At 46.6% G+C, this 20,376-nt stretch overlaps 6 protein-coding genes and 1 long non-coding RNA gene across 15 annotated transcripts in view; 5 read left to right on the top strand and 2 right to left on the bottom strand.

Annotated features, from left to right (window-relative positions):
* LOC109520133 (copine-8) overlaps window positions 1-1,803 on the top strand; it is a 32,876-nt gene extending 31,073 nt beyond the window's left edge. For 2 of the 3 annotated variants that reach the window (XM_019877113.1, XM_019877112.1), the window contains 2 exons: window positions 38-111; window positions 370-1,803. In XM_019877113.1, coding sequence (XP_019732672.1) covers window positions 38-111; window positions 370-558 — 263 coding nt within the window. In that variant the 3' untranslated portion in view covers window positions 559-1,803. The remainder of the gene's footprint in view (window positions 1-37; window positions 112-369) is intronic. The other variant, XR_002169116.1, reaches the window with a different exon arrangement.
* A 197-nt stretch (window positions 1,804-2,000) lies between these two features.
* On the top strand, window positions 2,001-5,984 carry LOC109520140 (uncharacterized). Its single transcript, XR_002169117.1, has 3 exons — window positions 2,001-3,912; window positions 4,049-4,140; window positions 5,619-5,984. It is a non-coding gene; the product is annotated as an uncharacterized LOC109520140 (long non-coding RNA).
* Window positions 5,985-6,000: 16 nt separating this feature from the next.
* On the bottom strand, window positions 6,001-8,578 carry alg10 (ALG10 alpha-1,2-mannosyltransferase). Its single transcript, XM_019877118.1, has 3 exons — window positions 8,210-8,578; window positions 7,522-7,719; window positions 6,001-7,435 (listed from the first exon to the last, which is right to left on the bottom strand). The coding sequence occupies exons 1-3, from the start codon at window positions 8,372-8,374 to the stop codon at window positions 6,374-6,376; spliced, it is 1,425 nt and encodes a 474-aa protein (XP_019732677.1). The 5' UTR covers window positions 8,375-8,578; the 3' UTR covers window positions 6,001-6,373.
* A 156-nt stretch (window positions 8,579-8,734) lies between these two features.
* On the top strand, window positions 8,735-9,696 carry tprkb (Tp53rk binding protein). Of its 2 annotated transcripts, none has more exons than XM_019877127.1 (4): window positions 8,735-8,982; window positions 9,060-9,062; window positions 9,262-9,438; window positions 9,509-9,696. In XM_019877127.1, exons 1-4 carry the CDS (start codon window positions 8,842-8,844, stop codon window positions 9,593-9,595), a joined length of 408 nt encoding a protein of 135 aa, XP_019732686.1. In that variant the 5' UTR covers window positions 8,735-8,841; the 3' UTR covers window positions 9,596-9,696. The 2 variants fall into 2 exon arrangements, with proteins under 2 accessions (XP_019732686.1, XP_019732685.1); XM_019877126.1 differs by having other exon boundaries at window positions 8,737-8,982; window positions 9,060-9,182.
* An 84-nt stretch (window positions 9,697-9,780) lies between these two features.
* Window positions 9,781-11,657, bottom strand: LOC109520137 (L-threonine dehydratase catabolic TdcB-like). 2 transcript variants are annotated; one of them, XM_019877121.1, is made up of 7 exons: window positions 11,511-11,657; window positions 11,150-11,327; window positions 10,859-11,040; window positions 10,648-10,778; window positions 10,446-10,594; window positions 10,292-10,381; window positions 9,781-10,138 (listed from the first exon to the last, which is right to left on the bottom strand). In XM_019877121.1, the coding sequence occupies exons 2-7, from the start codon at window positions 11,325-11,327 to the stop codon at window positions 9,897-9,899; spliced, it is 972 nt and encodes a 323-aa protein (XP_019732680.1). In that variant the 5' UTR covers window positions 11,511-11,657; the 3' UTR covers window positions 9,781-9,896. The 2 variants fall into 2 exon arrangements, with proteins under 2 accessions (XP_019732680.1, XP_019732681.1); XM_019877122.1 differs by having other exon boundaries at window positions 11,525-11,657.
* On the top strand, window positions 10,530-14,792 carry trmu (tRNA 5-methylaminomethyl-2-thiouridylate methyltransferase). Of its 2 annotated transcripts, none has more exons than XM_019877119.1 (12): window positions 10,530-10,605; window positions 11,684-11,792; window positions 11,947-12,112; window positions 12,193-12,299; window positions 12,486-12,608; window positions 12,691-12,863; window positions 12,930-12,983; window positions 13,083-13,149; window positions 13,231-13,331; window positions 13,455-13,599; window positions 13,662-13,744; window positions 13,814-14,792. In XM_019877119.1, exons 2-12 carry the CDS (start codon window positions 11,711-11,713, stop codon window positions 13,958-13,960), a joined length of 1,248 nt encoding a protein of 415 aa, XP_019732678.1. In that variant the 5' UTR covers window positions 10,530-10,605; window positions 11,684-11,710; the 3' UTR covers window positions 13,961-14,792. The 2 variants fall into 2 exon arrangements, with proteins under 2 accessions (XP_019732678.1, XP_019732679.1); XM_019877120.1 differs by lacking the exon at window positions 10,530-10,605 and adding an exon at window positions 10,797-10,813.
* A 175-nt stretch (window positions 14,793-14,967) lies between these two features.
* LOC109520129 (cadherin EGF LAG seven-pass G-type receptor 1-like) overlaps window positions 14,968-20,376 on the top strand; it is a 33,655-nt gene continuing 28,246 nt past the window's right edge. For all 4 annotated transcript variants that reach the window (XM_019877110.1, XM_019877109.1, XM_019877108.1 and 1 more), the window contains exon 1: window positions 14,968-19,243. In XM_019877110.1, coding sequence (XP_019732669.1) covers window positions 15,706-19,243 — 3,538 coding nt within the window. In that variant the 5' untranslated portion in view covers window positions 14,968-15,705. The remainder of the gene's footprint in view (window positions 19,244-20,376) is intronic.

The following is a 20,376-nucleotide window of genomic DNA, read 5'->3' as shown; positions in this document are numbered from 1 at the left end:
AATTGTTCTTTTTTTCCCTTCACTTTCTCGTCATCAGCCATGATTGAATTAGATGGCGACGAGGTCCGAATTTCATCCCGAGGGAGATATGCAGAGAGAGACATTGTCCAGGTATGTAGTCCGAATCCTCAAGAATGACAAAAGAAAAAATTCACTACTACCGATACCATGTAACCGATACCACTGGTGTGCTTGATCCAGAAAATTTCTATGAAACGAATTGACCTATTCAAGATGAAAAAAAATAACATCAAATACATGGGAAGAGGACCTTGAAATTCCTTCGGTTACCAAGTCCGTTCATTGACTTGTATATCATCTGCTTTTAGGATCTTCAAGATGTTTCACCACATTTCTTCTCCTTCCCAGTTTGTCCCATTCCGAGACTACATCGACCGGACGGGGAATCACATCCTGAGCATGGCCCGCCTCGCCAAAGACGTCTTGGCCGAGATTCCCGACCAGTTCCTCTCCTACATGAGGACCCGCGGGATCAAGCCGGCGCCCGCCCCGCCTCCCTACACGCCTCCGGGACAGCCCCTCCAAACACAAATATGAAGACAAAGCTTTTTTTCTTTTTTTTTTTTTGAATTTTCCAGAGTCCATTTTTGAAGCCGCTCTCCATGCTCGTGTGACGTGGATCCCTGTGCTCGTTCTTCGTGTTCTGGAACAGCTGCATGCAGAGCCAGGAGAGCGGACTGGGCTGAAGAAACCCAATCTGTTTACTTCCACTGTCGAGCATTCCAATCACTGCCTGGAATCTTTTATCCTGGGGGAAAAAAAAGCTGGATGTTGACAAGCAAAGAAGCAGCAGCAGGTTTCTTTTGAATTTAAAAGAAAAAAAAAAAAGGAATGTCCCCAGATACAAAAAAAACTGCACACTAATTTCAGCTGTAAATAACTAACCTCTTTGTCTCTTTTGGCCGGCAAACTAACCCACTGTTTACAGTAAGAATTTTTACTGTTCATACTTTTATATTTTTCAATATCAAGCTTGTGATACTCTCTCTCTCTCTCTCTCTTTCTTGACATGTGCGTCAGGTAGCAGCAGTGCAGGTCCTGGTAGCCCTTCTGTACCGTACCGTACCGTGCTGTACTGTACTCTACTGTACCCCTGGTGTTTATGAACCCTTTTGCATGAGTGTAGCCCGGACCACGTGCATGCATATAGCGGCCCTGCACTACCTCTTCCAACCATGCGTCTGTCTCGAGGTGGGTTGAGTGTGAGCGAACGTGTGCGTGCTGCGATGCAGAGGTGTCCCCGTCGCCTCTCTGTCTGCGTCGGTCTTCCTTGGAAAGTGTCCCCGCTCTCCGTTGCGTTTCTGTCCATTTGTGACACGTACCGTCGTGTTTAGTTTGCCTTTTTAAAGCCCATTCACTGCCAGCCCAGTAAAAATGAATCTTTGACGTCTGTGACCGTCAATGGCAGGGAATGAGTTCAAGACGACGATACCTCTTTAGTTAAGGCCACAGTTGACGTATTGGATTTGTTATGAGGAATATGTACTAATAATTAAGTAAAATGTATGACCGGGTCTACCCCGTAAATGCCATAAGAATTTTACAAAGTTGCCTATTTCCAAGTAAAAAAAAAAAAAAAAAAGAAGTTGTAATGGTGCAATTACAAATTCAGATTCTTAATCCAAATTGTCATGAGAATAAAGTGTTTTTTTCTGAGAAAAAAGACAATATTTACAAAAACAAGAACATAGTCTGTATCTTCTCGCTACGTTTTTTTTCTGTGTTTTTCTGCCTTTCAAAAGTAACTCGTTGCGGCTTGTTAACCAATGGAAAAATTGTTTTTTTAAATCTTTGTGTGGAATTTTTGCTTTTATTTGTATCCATTATTTTCTTAATGAATGGAAACACAGTTGCTCTCTGTCTCTTCTCGGCCTTGGCAGTGATGCCCACATGCTCGGGGGTTTGTACGTACATACGTGTGTGCGTGTGTGTGTGTGTTTTTTGTGTGTGTGTGTGTGTGTGTGTGTGTGTGTGTGTGTGTGTGTGTGTGTGTGTGTGTGTGTGTGTTGTTGTTGTGTCGTCTGAACATCACTTCAAATGTTCAACAAAGACAGCAGCTGCTCTCCAACAAACATTGTTTGAGCACAAAGAGCCCAGTGGTCAAAAACGCAAAGAAAATACACATTTTGTCTATTGTCCCTCCCACAAAGAAAACTTTTTTTTTCTTTTCCCTTGAATGTGAAGCGATTGAGCAGCGTATGAACTATGTGAAATATCGATTGTCATGATGTGACCAAAAACCAAACAAAAAACGTATTTAAACTGACAAAGAATGCAACATTTTTAGGTGGCATTCTCCATTTCTGCGAAGGAATCCGTCATTGTATGACGTTATTGTTATCCCGTTGGCAATCTGAAGTACCTCATGTATTTCCATTTAAAATGATATAGACGTGTGCGTGCGCGTGCGACCAAGACGACATATCTCGCGAAGCATCACACATTGCTCCTTATTGTTTTATATCGATGATGAAGTGGTAGCAAACGGTGGTGAACCTTCGCCAAATTTTGACACGCTTTCTTCTCCTGTAGCAGTGTCAAACGTGGCTGACGCACAGTCGAGGCCTCCGTGTGTGCGTGTCCGTGTGGATATTGCGCGCGTGGATTTGGTCCCCCGACTGCGTTGCAGGTATAGCTGGACACATCATTAGGACGGCAGGTCAGAATAAGGGAGCTCATTAACAGCGCTCGGCAAAGCTCTTGTTTTTGATCCGCTGCCACGGGGGTTCAGAGTGGACTTTATTTTTACTGTCACTGGGTGGGAAGGCCACAGAGTGATTTTTACCTGCATGCCCGTATGTCGACGCCGCACTCGGTCCGGTACAAGCAGACTGTGGTCAGGGCGAAGAGGAAGGGGGGGTGCGTTTGTTATCTGTATTTTTATTTTTTTTGGTTTGTTTTGATTAGAACAGCACTCGCCAAAGCGAATCGGAAGCAGGAAACGGATGAACGGAAATTGCCAAAAATGAGCTACGAAATCCAATTCAAAAGCTTTTCTGTTGTTCTTATACAAAACCGCTCATCCTTCCGCAACCCGCCATCGTTGGCGTACTTTTGACATGAATGTAGTAGTATATCAAGAGAAAAAGTTGACACAAATCCACAGCGCGGTTCCAGAAATGCGAAACAAATTCACGCAGTCCTTTTTCAAAACAAATGAACATAAATGGCAAAGCCTGTTCGTGTCATTTATGAATCCATACGAGCGCAACTTCTGTGTTTGTGTGCGGGTGTGTGTTGCCTTTCGACCGGTGTTTGACGAGACGACGTGAGGCGTCAACACACAAAAAGACCTTTGTTTACTGAAAAGCTATCCAAATACACGATCGTGTGCTCGTCGTATCTTTGAAACAAATGTGCACTATGTTTGCATGTACGATTTTACAAAGGATGCGCCCGTTCCTTCGGGTTCACTACAACGGTGTCTTTGGAAGTATATGATATGAAAAGTAATTGTACAAACATGGCCTTAACTGACTTTTTTTTTTCTGGAAATTGTGCGATGCCTTCTCTGGAGAAATGATTTTGTGTCCGTGGACTATTGCGTTCTGATGTGATTTCTTTGGACTTATTTTTTTATTATTGGAGGGGTGGATGTCTTTTATTATGATTATTATTTTTATTTTTTTCATTAACAGTGATTCATAATCAGAGAAAGCATGGCTGAACACTGATTGTCTTATTACATATGATAGATGACTATTTCTGTATTGAACTATGGATTTTTAAATAAATATTCATATGAAAAACTGTGACTGAGGTCGACGCCTGCTTCAAGACTCAAATTAGAGGGAAGGCAAACGCACCCCCTGCCCCCCCGTGAGACCAAAAGTACCAAAATACTCTGCGTTTCTCCGTCGGAGGTGGATTGGGCTCACAATAACTCAGCGGGTAGTTCTGAGATGAGTGAGATACTGATTAGCTTACCGTAGCACAAAATTGCAAACTTAAATAGGTGATTTCAGCAGTTATGTTCCTGTTACATTTAATACACTGCTAACATGTTTTTTTTTTTTTTTATATTTAGGTAACACTAGAGTTGTTGGAGAAGCACCAGATGGCATGCAGGTGGCGCTAGTTGCCTACGGCGTCCAAAGAAGAAGCAACACTTGTACTAAGGTGGCAAAAGTAATCGCGCGCGCTACTTAAATTGAAATCCACGCATGCTAGAGACCAAAATCTTAACCTTCCGTGTTGGGTCATATCCCATCTATTTTCTTATCCGCTTATCCACACGGGGGTCGCTGGAGCTTATCCCAGCTGACCTCGGGCGGAAGGCAGACTACACCCTGAACTGGTCGCCGGTCCTTCGCAGGACAAACGACCATTCGCACCCATATTCTCACCGTCACTCCATGGGAACCGATCCCAAGCCCGCCCGCGCACACGTCCGACGGGTGTACCACTACATCATCAGCAACTCGGGTCCTATCCTCATTACTTTGGAACCACTGCTAGTTTAGCGCAATAGTGACACTCGGTCTCACGGTGCGTTATCATTACGCTGGTATCACATTGGAGCCAACATTGCGCCATGCACGATCGTGACATACTCATCAAAAAAATGTGTGTAACACACAAACGTGTATTTACACCAAACTCGAGTGCCTCAGGTTGCCATAAATAGCTCCATTTTCCCAGCATCCCTTGAGGCCAGGGGAGGAGATGGCTGGATTGATGGAGGAGCCCGGGGGGGAAGAAGGGGGGGGGGGACACGTAGCGCAGCGAAAGGTGCTAATATCGCTGTCAATCAAACATCTGACGCAAAAAAAAAGGGGGGGGTGGAATGTGTTTTTTCAGGCTCGACAAGCACAAAGACCACGGAGGAATAGGACTGCTCATTAAGTGCAAACGAAAAGAAGCGAGAGATTTCTTAAAATGAACACATTACTGTCCAAAGACTGATGCCATGGCTCCTTAATTGTTTAAACTCTTGACTGGAATGATTATATGGTGATTAGTGTAGACAAAAGGTCATGTCACGACTTTTTTTAAAATGTATTTTAAGATGTGATGTCTTGACTGAGTCTAATGAACACTGCACTCTTGTCTGTCAAGCAGGGGCGCAATTATGTGCGCTTTGTCACTTCCTGACATGGCCTGTCGCCTAGCAACGCGCCGCCAAGATGCTGCTAAAGTTGGGAGTTCGTTTGAATATATGCCCAGGAATTTGAACAAAAATAAGACAAAGGAAAACCCTGCTAGATTTTTAATTTTAAGAATCACGACTGTAGGGTTTTTTTTTTTGTTGGTATTATTCCACACCCTTTTCCAAGTTTTTTTTTTCCTGACAGGCGGTGTGACTGAAATGGCTATAGGCAGATTTTATAATTACTGTGCCATTAAGGGGAAAAAAAAACATTTAGCTTCTCCACCCGCTGTACTCCCACGCTTCTTTCATAAATAGAACAGTTTCTTGTATGCTGCAATTGTTTTCTTATCACGGCTGGAAGATGACACGTAAGTGGTGTGTTCGGGGACCTACATGAGCTACTATAGAATGTCCTTAAATAGTTCCCTGCGTGCTTTATTAGTGAATGTGTTAAAGGAAGCAATGTTCCTACTTGTACTGTACGTGTCATGCTTATCCTGCCCAGGGTCGCATGGGGGTGCTGGAGCCGATCCCAGCTGATGTTCGGACGACCATCCACACCGTCGCTAAGCGGGATCCCGCACGCAAGTCAGGCAAGTGTACTACTACACTATCAATGACGAATATATCATATAATTTTATTTGTATAGGGCATTTCACACCAGCTGCAATAGATCGCTTTACATATGACATAAAAAATTATTACCACAACAAAGGAAAGTCAACACATTTTGCATTGACCGTACTTGTTCACTTACCGATCCTTGCACAACAGCACCGCCTTGTGGCTCATTGTGGTACTCATTTACCAGAAGCGTTGCATAGTGTTTCATTTATGAAATACTACTATAGATGAAATGTAATCAAACATAAGAGCTTAGTAAAGAAACAGTTGTAAAATGTATTTTATTCGTTTTTATTTATTCATGACAACAATCATAAGGAAGCATTTACAGTAGTTGGACAGAAAAAATTGTCGGTAGAAAGAGTTTGAAGATCAAAAACCTTTAACACTGAATTTGCACAAAATTTATTGACATACTGGGAAACAAATTCAAAAATCAACACATTAGGATGAAAAAAAAAGTCTGACTTTACAAATTTTGTAGAAAAAAAAAATCCATTTAGTCTCCGTAATCGCAAAAAAGCCACCCGGAATAAATTACAGAATGTCCTCCTTACATACAATGCAGTACGGCATTCAAGATTACAGAATTACCTTTTGACCTTCCTCACAATCTCCTGGTAACTCCCTAGAGTTCACCACATGAACCTCTGTGTAGCGGCGCTGTCCGGCCATTGGAACGTCTTGGTGACGAATACGTAAATGGTGACGGCGTTGACGGCCGTGTACAGCGCAAACTCCAGCGCCAGTCTGGGCAGGGACGGCAATGGCATGTGCAAGCGGTACATCAGGTACGGGATGATGAAGTAGCGGAACTCCAGGAGCTTCTGCGGGACGGTGGCGGCCACGAGACACGCCAGGAACGCCAAACTCCAGAAGACCGAGCGCGACTTGAGCGAGTCCAGGAAGTGCCAGCCGGCGAAAATGTACGCGGGGATCAGGAGGAAGCGCAGCACCTCATGCCTTTGGAAGAACCTCTTCCACACATAGAAGGTGAAGTGGCGGTTGTCCGCCAGCAAATATTTGTGGACGGCGGTGAACTTCCACACCAGGAGGACGGAGGCGATTGTGGCCACGAGGAAGAGGACGGGCTGCTTCTTCATGGCCTGCAAGAAGCGCCGCACGCGGTGGTGACAGAGCGAGACGGGCAGCGAGAAGAAGAGGGAGAAGGAGAGGAAGTAGAAGAGCTGCGGGAAGTTGAGGCAGGCTTCGTGGTTGGCGTGGTCGCCCACCACCACGCCGCCGTTCAGCCACACGAAGGCCAGGAAGCCGGCGGCCACCAAAGCGTAGGGCCACGCCACCATCAGCACCGCTTTTATGTGTCCAGCAGAAGTGAAAAAGTTCACACTAAAAAGCACAACTCGTTTGGCGCCGCTTCGGGAAAATGGGACCTGAAACGCCGCTGACCTGTCGTCCGACTTTTTGGAATGCGCCGCCTTCCAAGCGTCGTCCATGTGGCCGGCCACGAGGGTGCCAGCGCAGAAGGCCACCCACACGATGTTGGTCTGGCGGAAGAGGACGGCGCAGGTGGCGAGCAGCGCTGAGGCCTTGTGGCAGCTGTGCAGCGTCATGAGGTACGTGAAGAGGATGAAGAAAGTGGAGCCGGCGTCCGTGTAGTAGAGGAAGTTGAAGAAGTAGAGCACGGGAAAGGTGGAGAGCGACAGCGCCGAGAGGATGCGCCGAGCGGCCGTTCGTGTCTGGAAGACAACAGACAAATGTTAGGATTCCAAAAGTCCTAAACAAGCAGTCTGACGTGGGCCAAGTCATGTGACTTGAGGCTCACCTTCTCTTTCGGGTGCAGCCTGCAAATGAGCCGGTAGAGCAGGTAGAGGTTGCCACAGTTGAAGAGGAGGTTGATGAAGCGCAGCATGGCCGTGGAACACACCACCTCGCCGTTCATGTTGGCCAATCGCACCACGGGCTTGATGATGCCCACGGAGACCAGGTAGAGGCCCGGAAGGGTGGTGATCATCGGGTCCCACTGCGCAAAAAAATATATATACAGTTGGGATGTAGATTTTCAAGGGAAGCTAAGATGGGGAACTTGTCAATGAGATTTTATCACTGGTTATGATTAGTAACTTAGACGTAACATGAGAAATAAGTCCATAATTCTGTAGGTGTATGTTATACAATTATAATAGATAATTACATTCGCATTTGTTTTTTGTTTGTTTTGCAGTCTGAAGAGGAATGTCAAGGTCATTTATGAATACAAAAAAACAACTGCATCATTAGAAAAGTAGTACAGTGTACAAATGTTGAGTTTTTATGGTTAAACGTGCCTGAGACTGCGAACTCAAATGATGCAATGACGACAATATCATCAAGTGGTCACTTTGGTATAATGATTAAAATTAGAATATTTTTGCATCGAATTAAGGGACTAAAATCAGACCGTCTAATTGTCTCCGGATTAGCGCCGTCGGCTAATCCGCTAGTTACTACGCCATTGAAGAGGATTTATTTACCTGGTTGAATTTCCCCTCGCAGTATTTTTGAGCTTGGGGCACATGGAAAATCTCGTCCATGTAGGGCTCTCGTTGCTCACGGGTGACTTTGGAGAAGAGCAGGCATGACACCAGAAAGTTGGTGCTGCACAGCGCGGTGAAGATGTAGCCTTCAAATTTATCCATTTTCTGCACGCGATTTAAAACGCAAATTCCACTGGAAATTAACTGTTAAAGCCGCTAACCTGTCGTTCAACCTGCATTACTAAAACATGCGCAATTGGTAAGCACGTAAAAACAATCGATGGGTAGCCTATTGTTTAGGTTGCAGATGCAAAACGGAAGCGCTGTTACTGTTGAAAGCGAGAGGTCCTCTATGAAAATAGGCCCGATGTGGCAACATGTACAAGTTCATTCATCGACGTTTGGTGCACTCGCCGTCAGTTTAATAAAGACAAATAACCAAGCACGATAAAAATCCTAGATTTGTGTATAAAATAAATTTCTAAATTAAGAGCCAAAAAACATTTGTATAGTAGCTCTTCCGAAGTTCGTCCTTCTGGTGTTGCAGTGTTTTTGTTCCCCCGCTCACAGCTTTCTCACATGTGCGACGTCGTTTTTTCTCCTGTCATGTGCCCATTAATGGTTTAAAAATGCATTTATCTCAGACGTTGGAGCTTTTCCCCGACCTCACGGTGACGCAAATTCTTTTTAAAGAGGTCCAAAATGCCGCCGAGCTACGGCAAAACGCTGTAGAGGGGATAATAAAAGGTGCCCTGATCAAGGCTAATATGGTGAGTGTAGTTTGGAGAATTTTTGGGAAATTTGTGTGTCATTCAGCTTTAAAATTGAAATTCCTCTTTTTTTTTAGCTGGTGAGTCCTTTCCAAGTGTTGGTGGCCACAAATAAAGCGCTGCACTTACAGAAACAGAGTCAAATGAAGACAAGAGGCTTATTTTCAGAGATCATCTTCAACCTGTCACCGACTAATAATGTAATTTAAGTTTGCCTTTCTAAATATGTGGGGGGTGGGGGTGCCATTTTTGACCTGATCAAATACTTCCTTGACACAGATCTCAGAAGCCTTCAAAAGATTTGGGATCTCAGATGGTGACAATTCAGTCCTGGTGGTCTTGGTCCACAACAAAGAAGAATCCCAGCTCATGAGCGACATTTTGACCAAAGTGGACGGAGTCCAGATTCCAGTGGATGATTTGTCGTCCATATCAGACCTTGAAAAGATTAAAAAGGTGCTGACCAACAATGGACACAATTGTTACAATGGATCTAACCCATATTTCCATTTCGCTTGTCTTTCAGCTGTACAAGGTCAGTCCTCGGGAGGAAAAGTGTGGCACTCTTTTGGATGCAGTCGTATGCAGAATGGCCACTAAGGATGTAATGTAGCTCTAATCAGTCCCCAGTCTTTCCATTCCAGTCTTTCCAATTGTCCTTAAAATGTGGCTAATGGGTTTCCTCTTGTCCAGAATACACTTTTCTTGTCTCAATGCAAACAAAAATTGGCTAATGGGTTTCCTCTTGTCCAGAATACACTTTCTTTCTTGTCTCAATGCAAACAAAAACGCCAGTGAGACAGATTAAAGTTGCTTTATTGGTTCTAAAAAGTGTTCTTGAAAAAAAGACATAATAAATTTAAAAAAATGTCAGTGATTTTTCTTCTTCTATTATGGAGTGAATTTCACATCTGTCAGCCTGGGAAGTGTGCAAGCTCGTCCTTGCCGATGTTCCCCCCGCTGAGGATGCAGACGACATTTCTCCCCTCCAGTCGGGGTATCTTGCCGGCAGCGATGGCGGCAAAGGCGGCCGAACCGGACGGCTCCACCACCAGTCCCGCTCGGTACAGGGTCGACACGGCCGACTTGATGGCGTCGTCGCTCACCAGGACGATTTCCTCCACGTAGCGCTGGCACAGCTCGTAGGGCAACGTGCCTGATGATGGCCACGTGAAGAAAAATTATGCCTCGTAAGTCTTAATTTTCATGAATATCATCCGAATGGTTTGGTTTTTCCGCATGGCATCGTTTCAGTGTAGGTATGAAGATACTTTGAGCAGGTATAGTATCATATATGGTAAGATACGACCTGCAAATGGTGGCGCGAGTCCTGACGCGATGCTGCTCGTGTCCATGCCCACTGGCTTCTTCTCTATGAAGCTCTTATACATGGTGCAGGCTAAAAGTCAAGCATTTCCATCAGTGACATGGCTCATTTTTAAAAATTGGACGACACTTCTTACCTCCTTCTGGTTCCACACCGTAGATTCTGGTCTTGTCACATCCTGACAGCTTGAGTGCAGCAGCCACTCCCGCCAGAAGCCCGCCACCTCCGCAGCATACCACCACCACATCCGGTTCAGGCACCACCTCCAGGACCTCCAGACCCAAACTTCACACACAGTTAAGCTTTATTCCCTTGTATGTGGTTTATTTTGAGAGTACCTGGCATGTCCTGCTATAAGATCCAGGTCGTCGTAGGAGTGCAGGAAAGTCATGTCGTCATCCTGAACACAATGCTTCACCACATCCATCAGACAGGGAGTAGGAACTCTCTCCACATCCACACCAAAACTCTAAAGAGAACAAACAAAACAAAAAAAACCCAAGAGTGAGTAAAGTACTGATTTTTGCATGTGCGTGCATGACCTCTGACCTGTATGAGGACGGATCTGGACATGGGGGCAGTTTCGGGCATCACCACTTTGCCTTTAGACCCGTAGTGTTTTGACGCATATGCAAACGCCTTCCCATAATTCCCTGCAGACATGGTGACAAAATTGCCGCCCTTTGGCCTCCTGGCAAACTGATTGGCCACACCTCTTATTTTAAAGGACCCTGTAATTAATTCAAAATGACAGTTGAAATATAGTCATCTTATTATATTCTTTGGGCGAGGGGGTTTCCACTCAAGTCTATAACGTCGAAATAAAAAGCACTTTCTCGCCTGTTCTCTGCATGTTCTCCAGTTTAATATGGATACCATGGGCCTTGTTGACAGGCAGGGTGGTCTGGCTCCAGGGGATCATGGGGGTGTTGATGACATCCAATGGGCTTCTCCGCACTGTCTTCCTGGCTTCCAGTAGAAGATCCAGGGTGACACTGTCTGCAGTCACCTCACCCATCTATTCAAAACAATAGAAAAACATATTTGCTTAGCTATAAAACGTTCAAAAATCATGACTGAAGCCACTGTCGCCAATTTAACACGGAATTTTTTTTTAAACTGTTGAGAAATCATCGTGAACATTAAAACCTAAATTAAAACGGCAAGTGTGTCAAAATTCTTCAAATTGAACTCTCCTTACGCGTAAAGACTCACATATGTGCAGCTCCGTGGCGGTGTTACAATATTTAATTCCCCCTCCGAAAGAAAAGTTCCGCACCCTCGTTTGAAGTCGGACCGTTCATCCGTAACGGACTACAATCATGTTACGAACGAATATGTAATCTTAAAATAATTTCTTTTACTTTCTAATAGGTCCGTGAAGGGAATTTAGCGATTAAGATGGGTGTTATACGGCACGTCGTGTGCGCCATGTCGGGCGGCGTCGACAGCTCCGTCGCGGCCTTGTTGCTGAAGAGAAGAGGTTGGTCGAAGTTTCATTGACATGTACAATGACAGGCCACTTCATTAGGTACACCACTACCATTGAGACACCCAACACCCAAGTTCGCAAACCTAGTAATCCTAATTTCATTTGAATCATTTTGATACTAAATATTGACTGTCGCTTATTTCAGGCTATAATGTGACCGGAGTTTTCATGAAGAACTGGGATTCCCTGGATGAGAATGGCGTGTGCGCCACAGAGAAGGACTGTGAGGATGCCTACAAAGTGTGCCAGATGCTCGACATCCCCTTCCATCAAGTGTCATATGTTAAGGAATACTGGCACGAGGTTTTCAGGTATTTAAAAATGTCCTCATACTTGTAATAAGCTCCTTTTTTTCTCTCCCAACTAATTGTGGTCCTCTGCGCCTTTTCAGTAATCTGTTAAAGGAATACGAGAAAGGAAGGACACCCAACCCAGATATACTCTGCAACAAGCATATCAAATTCAACCATTTCCACAAGTACGCAATTATAACGCTAGGTATGTTGTTGTCTACAACAGGGGAGTGAGTTACTGTACCTTTTTGGGCACGAGGGCCACATTTACTTCAGCCCCATTCAGTTATTATTTTTAACTCGTCGATTCCAAAATCAAATTTTTAAAAAAGAAACAAACCGGTCCAAACAAATTTTTTGATCTTCTTGTTGCTTTTTGACATGGATGCAGGTGCTGATGCATTGGCAACCGGCCACTACGCGAGGACCTCCCAGGAAGACGAAGAGGTTTTCCAGCAGACCCCCAAAACTGCGCCCCTTGTGCTCTTTAGAAATCGATTTGAGTTTCGAAACCGTACGTGTTGTCTTCACGCTGCAATTTTACACCAAATTTCTCCTCATCTGTCTCACTGGCATTTCTGTTCCCACTTACCCAGCGGTGAGATTGCACAAGGGGGCCGACCTCGTCAAGGACCAGACCTTCTTCCTCAGCCAGATCTCCCAGGATGCCCTGCGGCAGACCATTTTCCCTCTCGCTGGCCTCACCAAGGATTTTGTGAAAAAGATGGCGGCTGAAGCGGGCTTTCACCATGTACTGAAGAAAAAAGAGGTGACTCAAAATCAGAGCATCTACGTGTGAACCATGTTTGTGTTTAAAACCAACTTGTTATTTCAGAGCATGGGCATCTGCTTCATTGGTGAGAGGAACTTTGAAAACTTTATTCTGGAGGTAAGTTTGTTGATGTTGAAATTGATAAGGGCTGCCAAAGAGTGAGGAAGTTTGGCTGGGATGATAATTAATTTTCCTTTTAATGTCCCCCCTCCCCAGTACCTTGAACCAAAACCTGGCAACTTTGTATCCATTGAGGATGGCACTGTCATGGGCACACATAAAGGTATGTTTCCAACTGTGGGCATGGAGTTTGAATTCACAGCAACCCCAATTTAATGGCTCATCCTTTTACCTCTCCGTCAAGGCTGGTTCACTTTCACGCTGGGCCAGAGGGCGCGGATCGGGGGACAGAGGGATGCTTGGTTTGTGGTGGACAAGGATATCAATACGGGCGATGTGATGGTGGTAAGATTTCTGCTTTGAGCGACCTTAACTCTTTGAGTGCCGTCCAACGTGAAATTTCATCAACCTATGAGGAACGCCTGCAATGACGAATTTCTAATCACATTGAAACGGCTTTGGTGTTAGGCGCCGTCGACCAATCACCCATCTCTTTTTCGTGACACCCTGCGGACGGATCGCTTCCATTGGATCGCCGAGGACCCGCCGACCCAACTGGCCCGGACCAAGATGATGGAGTGCCACTTCCGCTTCATCCACCAGATGCCACTAAGTGTGTGCATTTAATACTTTGACAAGACCCTTCTTCAACTTACTGTTTTGAATGCTTTCTAGCTCCCTGCACAGTGACTCTCAACATGGACGGCTCTGTGTGGATCTCACTGGCACAGTCGCTCAGAGCTTTGACACCTGGACAGGTAAAAAATTTAAAAAATCAATTGAACTTTTCAACTCTCTTCGTGTACTTTCGAAACGCCCTCTCTCAGTTCGCAGTGCTCTACAAAGGCGACGAGTGCCTGGGAAGCGGTAGGATCATCCAGCTGGGGCCCAGTGACTTCACCATCCAGCGGAGTCGGGAATGTTCAGCCGCCACTCAGCTCAATAAAGAGCAGACGCCAGAACCGGTCAGATGACACGGCCTTGAGATTTAAAAAAAATAATAATAATTGCTCAAGTTATCAAACACTGTGGTATGATACCTAATTACCCCCCCCCCACCCCATTAGGTTAATACATTTACGATATTTGAAAATATATTTTCTGGCTACTCCTGTTGTCTCCAGGCAGTAATGTTCTATGAGTATTTGTGCCTTTCCACCATGTTTTGTCCCTGTCAGGGAAAAAAGGTAGGATGACACATACTGTTTACATGCTGTCATACTGCTGCCACACTTAAACAAAAAAAACAAAACTCAGGACCATGTAATTATGTCAAGTTTATTGTTCTAAACCTTTTTCACATTAGAATGCGAATTCATCACATTCTTTCAGGATGCTTTCAGGTTGTGAGTTGAAATTGATGATAATGATGGCTATTGATATATTTCCTCGTGAGAAGATAAAAGGTAGTCATAGAAAGAGGCGTGAGCCAAGATTAGATTCACCAAAATGAAGAGAACAGATTTGAGATAAATTCCTCATTGACACCAACTGCAGAAGCATGGAAATAATGTGATACGTGCACGTTGTACTGTGAAAAATGTACTGTTATAACAAACTTACGTAGTTACATGATACTAAGGCTTTTTTTTAGTGTGGCATTCATTAAACCATAATATCTCTTCATTTATCCATCTTCTGTACATAAGAAACTGAATATGAAAACCCCAAAACTCAGAAATTTAAATATCATTTCATTACCTTGCTAATATATTGGCTTGTCATTTTTTGACAAAAGCTGTCAGCTTGCCATTATCATTTGGTTCGGTTTTTCGTATTTTCCGGGAATGAAAAAAAAAGTGACATGAACCACTAGTTTAGGAAAGTGAAGATTTGATATTTTGCAGATTTCGTTGTCTTTTTGTTAGGTAATGCAGCCTACTATTAAAAAAAAATAATGTTGCGTGTTTGCGTTGTTGTGCAGCCTTTGTCCACAACGGGGCGCTGTAACACGAGTTAACCAAGTTTGAATCAATTGTTGCGCGCTCTCGTGCATATTTCATATTTAATCTGATGGAATCAAATACTGTACATGGTAAGTACGCGTTGTCTCGGTCATATTTCACTTTGTGCTTCACCGGATGGCACATTCAAGTTTCTGAACGACAACATCAGCTAAATGAATTGAAAAATATATACTTTGATACATAAATTGGCTTATTCACACGGTAAGTAATGTAAAAGAACACAACTGCTTGGCAATTATTTTCAATGAGTAAACTTTTCTTCTCCGTGCACTTTGGATAACTTGTTTAGATGTTTCTGGAAAGTTACAAAGGCAGCAAGGATCTTTTAAATGTGCATTAGGAATTGAAAGGCGGCCTCACCTTATTGTCATGAAAATACATTTGTGCGCATTGGTTACCCGTTCAGGGCCACTTCCTAAATCTCCATGAGAAGAAGAGGACCCCCCCCCCCACCCCCTCTATAAGCATCCCGGTAGGGAACCCAGCAGGTTTATGCTAATTACCTCCTCAAGGAGGAGGAGGGTGTGGAGGAGGCAAGCAGCGGAGCCATTTTGTGCTCATTTCTCATTTGAAACGACGCAGCCCCGGAGTGCGCTCCGTGGATCCCACTGACACCATGGATACGCTGGGACTTTTTCCACGTTAAAAAACTTTCAACATGAAGGCTAAAAGTCGAACGCGACTCCGGGAGTGGGAGAGCTGCCTCGGATGAGTTTGACCGCAGTTCACTGGGATTTGTTACATTGCCAAGCATGGTGCCGTGGAGCGCGTGGATTTGGGTTTGCGTCCTGTTCAACGCGCCCTCCGCGGCGTGCTTGGAGCTTCACCTCACGGAGTATTTGCTACCCGGGACCGTCTTGGCGAACCTGTCCGTCGGACCGGGCTGGACGCACAAACTTGACAGGGATTTATCTCCCGAACCCACACGGAGTCTTTTCCGAGTCGGGCAGCAGAGCGGAGTTATTGAACTGTCCCGAACTGTGGAGTGTGCGCGCACGCGTCGGAACCCCGCGCCCGTGCACTTCAGAAGCACCTCGTTGACTTCTGGTGATGAGATCTTAACGCGTTTGAACGTGTTCGTCCACGGACAGGACTGCTTCATCAAATACAAGAGAAAGACGTTGTTTCACAGTACGCCCGACATCCACATGAAGCGCAATTTAAATCTGGAGGAAACTCCCTGCCTCCTCGCAAGTGATTTGCTGTTCAATGTTGCAGAACTTTTGCCCGCTTTAACAAGGAGCGCAAACTTTTTGGACACACTGTGCGTAGGACAACATTTTGCTGCACTCTTTAGACACGGAGCTTTGTTTCTAGCTGATGACTTGTGTTCTGATAACGTGAAAACCCGGCCCGAAGTGGATTTAGAATGTCCCCTGCACACCTCTGAAGGCAGCCGGCTAAACCTGCAGCTCACGTTGCGGTTTGGAAAAGTGCCTGGAGATGGATCCGTATCGGAATCCCTTGCTGGAAACACTGGTGAGTCTCCGCGAAGAGGGAAGCGACAAGTGAACGCGTCGCCGCAGTTCCAGCTCCTCAACTACCAAGTGTCCGTGCCTGAAAATGAGCCAGCTGGGACACAAGTCATCAGCCTCAAAGCCAGCGACCCAGATGATGGCGAAGCAGGGAGGCTGGAGTACGCCATGGAAGCCTTGTTTGACAGCAGGTCCAATGACTATTTCACAATCGACTCTCAGACGGGCGGCATCACAACCATTCAGGCATTGGACAGAGAAGTCAAAGACACTCATGTCTTCAAAGTGACTGTTACCGATAACGGCACACCGAGAAGATACGCCACCTCTTACCTGACTGTCACTGTGAGCGACACCAACGATCACAGCCCCGTGTTTGAGCAGACAGAATACAGAGTTAGTATACGGGAGAATGTCGAAGTGGGGTTTGAAGTCATGACCATTCGGGCCAACGATGAAGATGCCCCCGCTAACGCGAACATGATCTATAAAATTGTCAACGGTGACGGCGTCAACTCTGTCTTTGAGATCGACACTCGGAACGGCCTGGTGAGAATCCGAGAGCGTCCCGACAGGGAGACCAGGGCCCAGTACCAGCTGATAGTGGAGGCCGACGACCAGGGCAAAGAGCCGGGTCCCCGCCGGGCCACCGCCACCGTCCACATCACTGTCGAGGACGAGAATGACAACTACCCTCAATTCAGCGAGAAGAGGTACGTCGTGCAGGTTCCAGAGAACGTGGCCATCAACACCAAAGTCATTCAAGTGGAGGCGACGGACAAAGACGAGGGCAACAATGCTAAAGTTCATTACAGCATCATCAGCGGCAATGTCAAAGGTCAGTTCTACATTCATTCCCCTACCGGCGTGATCGATGTGATCAACCCTCTGGACTATGAAATGGTTCGGGAGTATAATCTGAGGATTAAGGCACAGGATGGCGGCAGACCCCCGCTGATTAACGGCACCGGGATGGTGGTGGTGCAAGTGGTGGACGTGAACGACAACGCTCCCATGTTTGTCAGTACACCTTTCCAGGCAACCGTTTTGGAGAGCGTTGCCGTCGGCCACTCCGTCATTCACATTCAAGCCGTCGATGGCGATTCGGGGGAGAACGCCCGGCTGGAATATCGGCTGACCGACACCGTTCCCGGTTTTCCGTTCGCCATCAACAACAGCACCGGGTGGATTACAGTCAGTGAAGAACTGGACCGGGAGACCACCGAGTTCTACAGCTTCGGCGTGGAAGCGAGGGATCACGGCATTCCCGTCATGTCGTCGTCGGCCAGCGTCACCATCACGGTGCTCGACGTTAATGACAACGTGCCCACTTTCACGGAGAAAGTCTACTCGCTGAAGATCAACGAGGACGCCGTCGTGGGGACAAGCGTGCTGACGGTGACCGCCATCGATCGGGATGTCAACAGTGTGGTGACCTACCAGATCTCCAGCGGCAACACCAGAAACCGCTTCGCCATCACGAGCCAGAGCGGCGGCGGGCTCGTCACTCTTGCCCTCCCCCTGGACTACAAACAGGAGCGCCAGTACGTGTTGACGGTCACGGCCAGCGACGGAACCCGATCGGACTCTGCGCAGGTGTTTATCAACGTGACGGACGCCAACACGCATCGGCCCGTCTTCCAAAGCGCCAACTACCAGGTGATGCTCAGCGAGGAGCAACCGGTGGGATCCACCGTGGTGACGATTAGCGCCACGGATGAAGACACGGGAGAAAATTCTCGCATCACCTACATTATGGAGGACAGCGTCCCTCAGTTTAAAATAGACCCAGATACCGGTGCCATCACGACCCAAATGGAGATTGACTACGAGGACCAGGCTTCCTTCACCTTGGCCATCATCGCCAAAGACAACGGAATCCCTCAGAAATCCGACACCACCTACGTGGAGATCATCATCCTGGACGCCAATGACAATGCTCCTCAGTTCCTTCGAGACGTCTACCAGGGGAGCGTGTTTGAAGACGCGCCCATCTACACCAGCGTCCTCCAGATTTCTGCTTCCGATCGAGATTCCGGCTCGAATGGGAGACTGAGCTATACGTTCCAGGGTGGCGATGACGGAGATGGGGATTTTTTCATTGAGCAGTATTCTGGCATTATCAGAACTTCTCGCAAACTAGACCGGGAGAACGTTCCTGTTTACGACCTTAAGGCCTTTGCTGTGGACAGGGGAGTGCCGCCTTTAAAAGCGGCAGTTCCCATCCATGTGGTTGTTCAGGACATCAACGACAACGCTCCGGTGTTCGAAAAGGATGAGCTTTTCATCGACGTGCAGGAAAACATTCCCGTCGGGTCCGTCGTGGCCCGGATTACGGCAATGGACCCCGACGAGGGCACCAATGCTCAGATCATGTACCAAATAGTTGAAGGGAACTTTCCAGAGATCTTCGAGTTGGACATTTTCAACGGCGACCTCATTTCCCTCATCGACCTCGATTATGAGACCAAAACGGAGTACGTCATTGTGGTGCAGGCCACCTCGGCGCCGCTCGTCAGCCGGGCGACCGTCCACATTCGCCTGACGGACATGAATGACAACCTGCCGGTGCTGAGCGACTTTGACATCATCTTCAACAACTACATCACCAACAAGTCCAACAGTTTTCCATCTGGAATAATCGGGAGAGTGCCGGCTCATGACCCGGACGTGTCGGATAAGTTGCGGTACACGTTTGAATCTGGAAACGAGCTCCGTCTGCTCCTACTCAACGAGGACACGGGGCATCTGCGGCTCAACAAGGCCCTGGACAATAACAGGCCGCTGGAGGCGCCCATGATCATCTCCGTCACCGGTAAGACAATTTTTGAATCTTGTGCAAGTCAGTGCGTGTGATTTCTGTCCGTATTTTGAAACTGTGTTTGAAATGTTTTCAAGGCGAGGGTCTCGAGTCGATACAGATACAGTTTTTTTTGTTGTTGTCATGACGGTAAGATGAGGAAGTCCGCTGCAGGCTCTTTACGTGAGCCGGTTCAGCCGCTTCAGTGTGTTGCGTAAAGGTCGATGGTTGAGGTAATAAAACGTGCTAGTTGGAGGGCGAGCTCCTTTTGTCGTTGCGGTCAGAGTTTCGCGTTCAACTTTTTGAGTCGTCCAAGCGTCGGCTCTGACCCTTGGGGTGGGGGTGGGGGTGGAAACGGTCGTTTTTCACCTTGGGAAGCAGACTTTGTGCTTTTTAAGAGTTAAAGATTAGACAAACGCAAACATGTGGACATCCCCGCCTCAGCCGGCGAGGCGAGAGCTGCGGCGTTGACAAGCACACACAAGCAAGTGTCGCAAGCGCCATTAATCAGGCAGTCAAGACGGGATCAATCTAATACCCCGATAGAATAAACTGGCCAGTCATCTCCTGACAGTTGCTTGCTCAACCTCCTTTGTCTTTCTTTGTAACCCCCGCCCCCCACCCTCTTTCTTGCTCTCCGTTAAAGTGGGCAAACAGCCCAACCCCAGCGAGATCTCCTCCACTCTTGTCATCTATTTCCTGAGCAATGCCAGCATGGGGAAACATTCTGCGGGAATACAAATGACCCTTCTTTTAACCAACGGCGCTAGCGTGCGCTCTTCGTCTTGGGGGTTACGTTTGGTCGGGATTCCGCCTGGTAAAAAAAACTTCTGGAGCGGAGATAAAAGTGGCGGTCTGATGCACACATCAGGTGGTGGAAGTCTTTGACGGTCTTTGAGCCGTGGTGTTGCTTTGCTAAGTGACTAGCTCTCCGTCTTTGTCTCAAACAAAAGACAGACTGTCCTTTTTATTACTCTTAAAGACAACCCACAGAGGGTCTACGGGGTGGGTGAGGGAGGCTATTGGGTGGCTGACCTCAATAGTTCCAGACCTTATAGCCCCCCCCCAACTTGATTCAAAGCCCCTGCCCTCCTGTTTGTCAATAACAGCTGACAGCCCTCGGTGTATCCCTGACAACAGTGACCTCA

Source organism: Hippocampus comes, unplaced genomic scaffold (assembly GCF_001891065.2).
Source record: "Hippocampus comes isolate QL1 unplaced genomic scaffold, H_comes_QL1_v1.1 scaffold61, whole genome shotgun sequence".
Lineage (NCBI taxonomy): Eukaryota > Metazoa > Chordata > Actinopteri > Syngnathiformes > Syngnathidae > Hippocampus > Hippocampus comes.
Note: the sequence above shows the minus strand (reverse complement) of the source record. Positions and strands in the feature narration are given on the sequence as shown.

Coding starts and splice junctions, on each gene's coding strand:
- tprkb (XM_019877126.1), top strand. CDS start 8,842: ATGCATTTATCTCAGACGTTGGAGCTTTTCCCCGACCTCACGGTGACG. Junction 9,183..9,261: donor ACCTGTCACCGACTAATAAT/GTAATTTAAGTT, acceptor TCCTTGACACAG/ATCTCAGAAGCCTTCAAAAG. Junction 9,439..9,508: donor ACCTTGAAAAGATTAAAAAG/GTGCTGACCAAC, acceptor CTTGTCTTTCAG/CTGTACAAGGTCAGTCCTCG.
- trmu (XM_019877119.1), top strand. CDS start 11,711: ATGGGTGTTATACGGCACGTCGTGTGCGCCATGTCGGGCGGCGTCGAC. Junction 12,113..12,192: donor TACTGGCACGAGGTTTTCAG/GTATTTAAAAAT, acceptor GCGCCTTTTCAG/TAATCTGTTAAAGGAATACG. Junction 13,332..13,454: donor ATACGGGCGATGTGATGGTG/GTAAGATTTCTG, acceptor CTTTGGTGTTAG/GCGCCGTCGACCAATCACCC.
- LOC109520137 (XM_019877121.1), bottom strand. CDS start 11,327: ATGGGTGAGGTGACTGCAGACAGTGTCACCCTGGATCTTCTACTGGAA. Junction 10,595..10,647: donor CTTATAGCAGGACATGCCAG/GTACTCTCAAAA, acceptor CTGTGTGTGAAG/TTTGGGTCTGGAGGTCCTGG. Junction 10,382..10,445: donor CGGTGTGGAACCAGAAGGAG/GTAAGAAGTGTC, acceptor CTTGACTTTTAG/CCTGCACCATGTATAAGAGC.
- alg10 (XM_019877118.1), bottom strand. CDS start 8,374: ATGGATAAATTTGAAGGCTACATCTTCACCGCGCTGTGCAGCACCAAC. Junction 7,720..8,209: donor GCGAGGGGAAATTCAACCAG/GTAAATAAATCC, acceptor TTTTTTGCGCAG/TGGGACCCGATGATCACCAC. Junction 7,436..7,521: donor GGCTGCACCCGAAAGAGAAG/GTGAGCCTCAAG, acceptor GTTGTCTTCCAG/ACACGAACGGCCGCTCGGCG.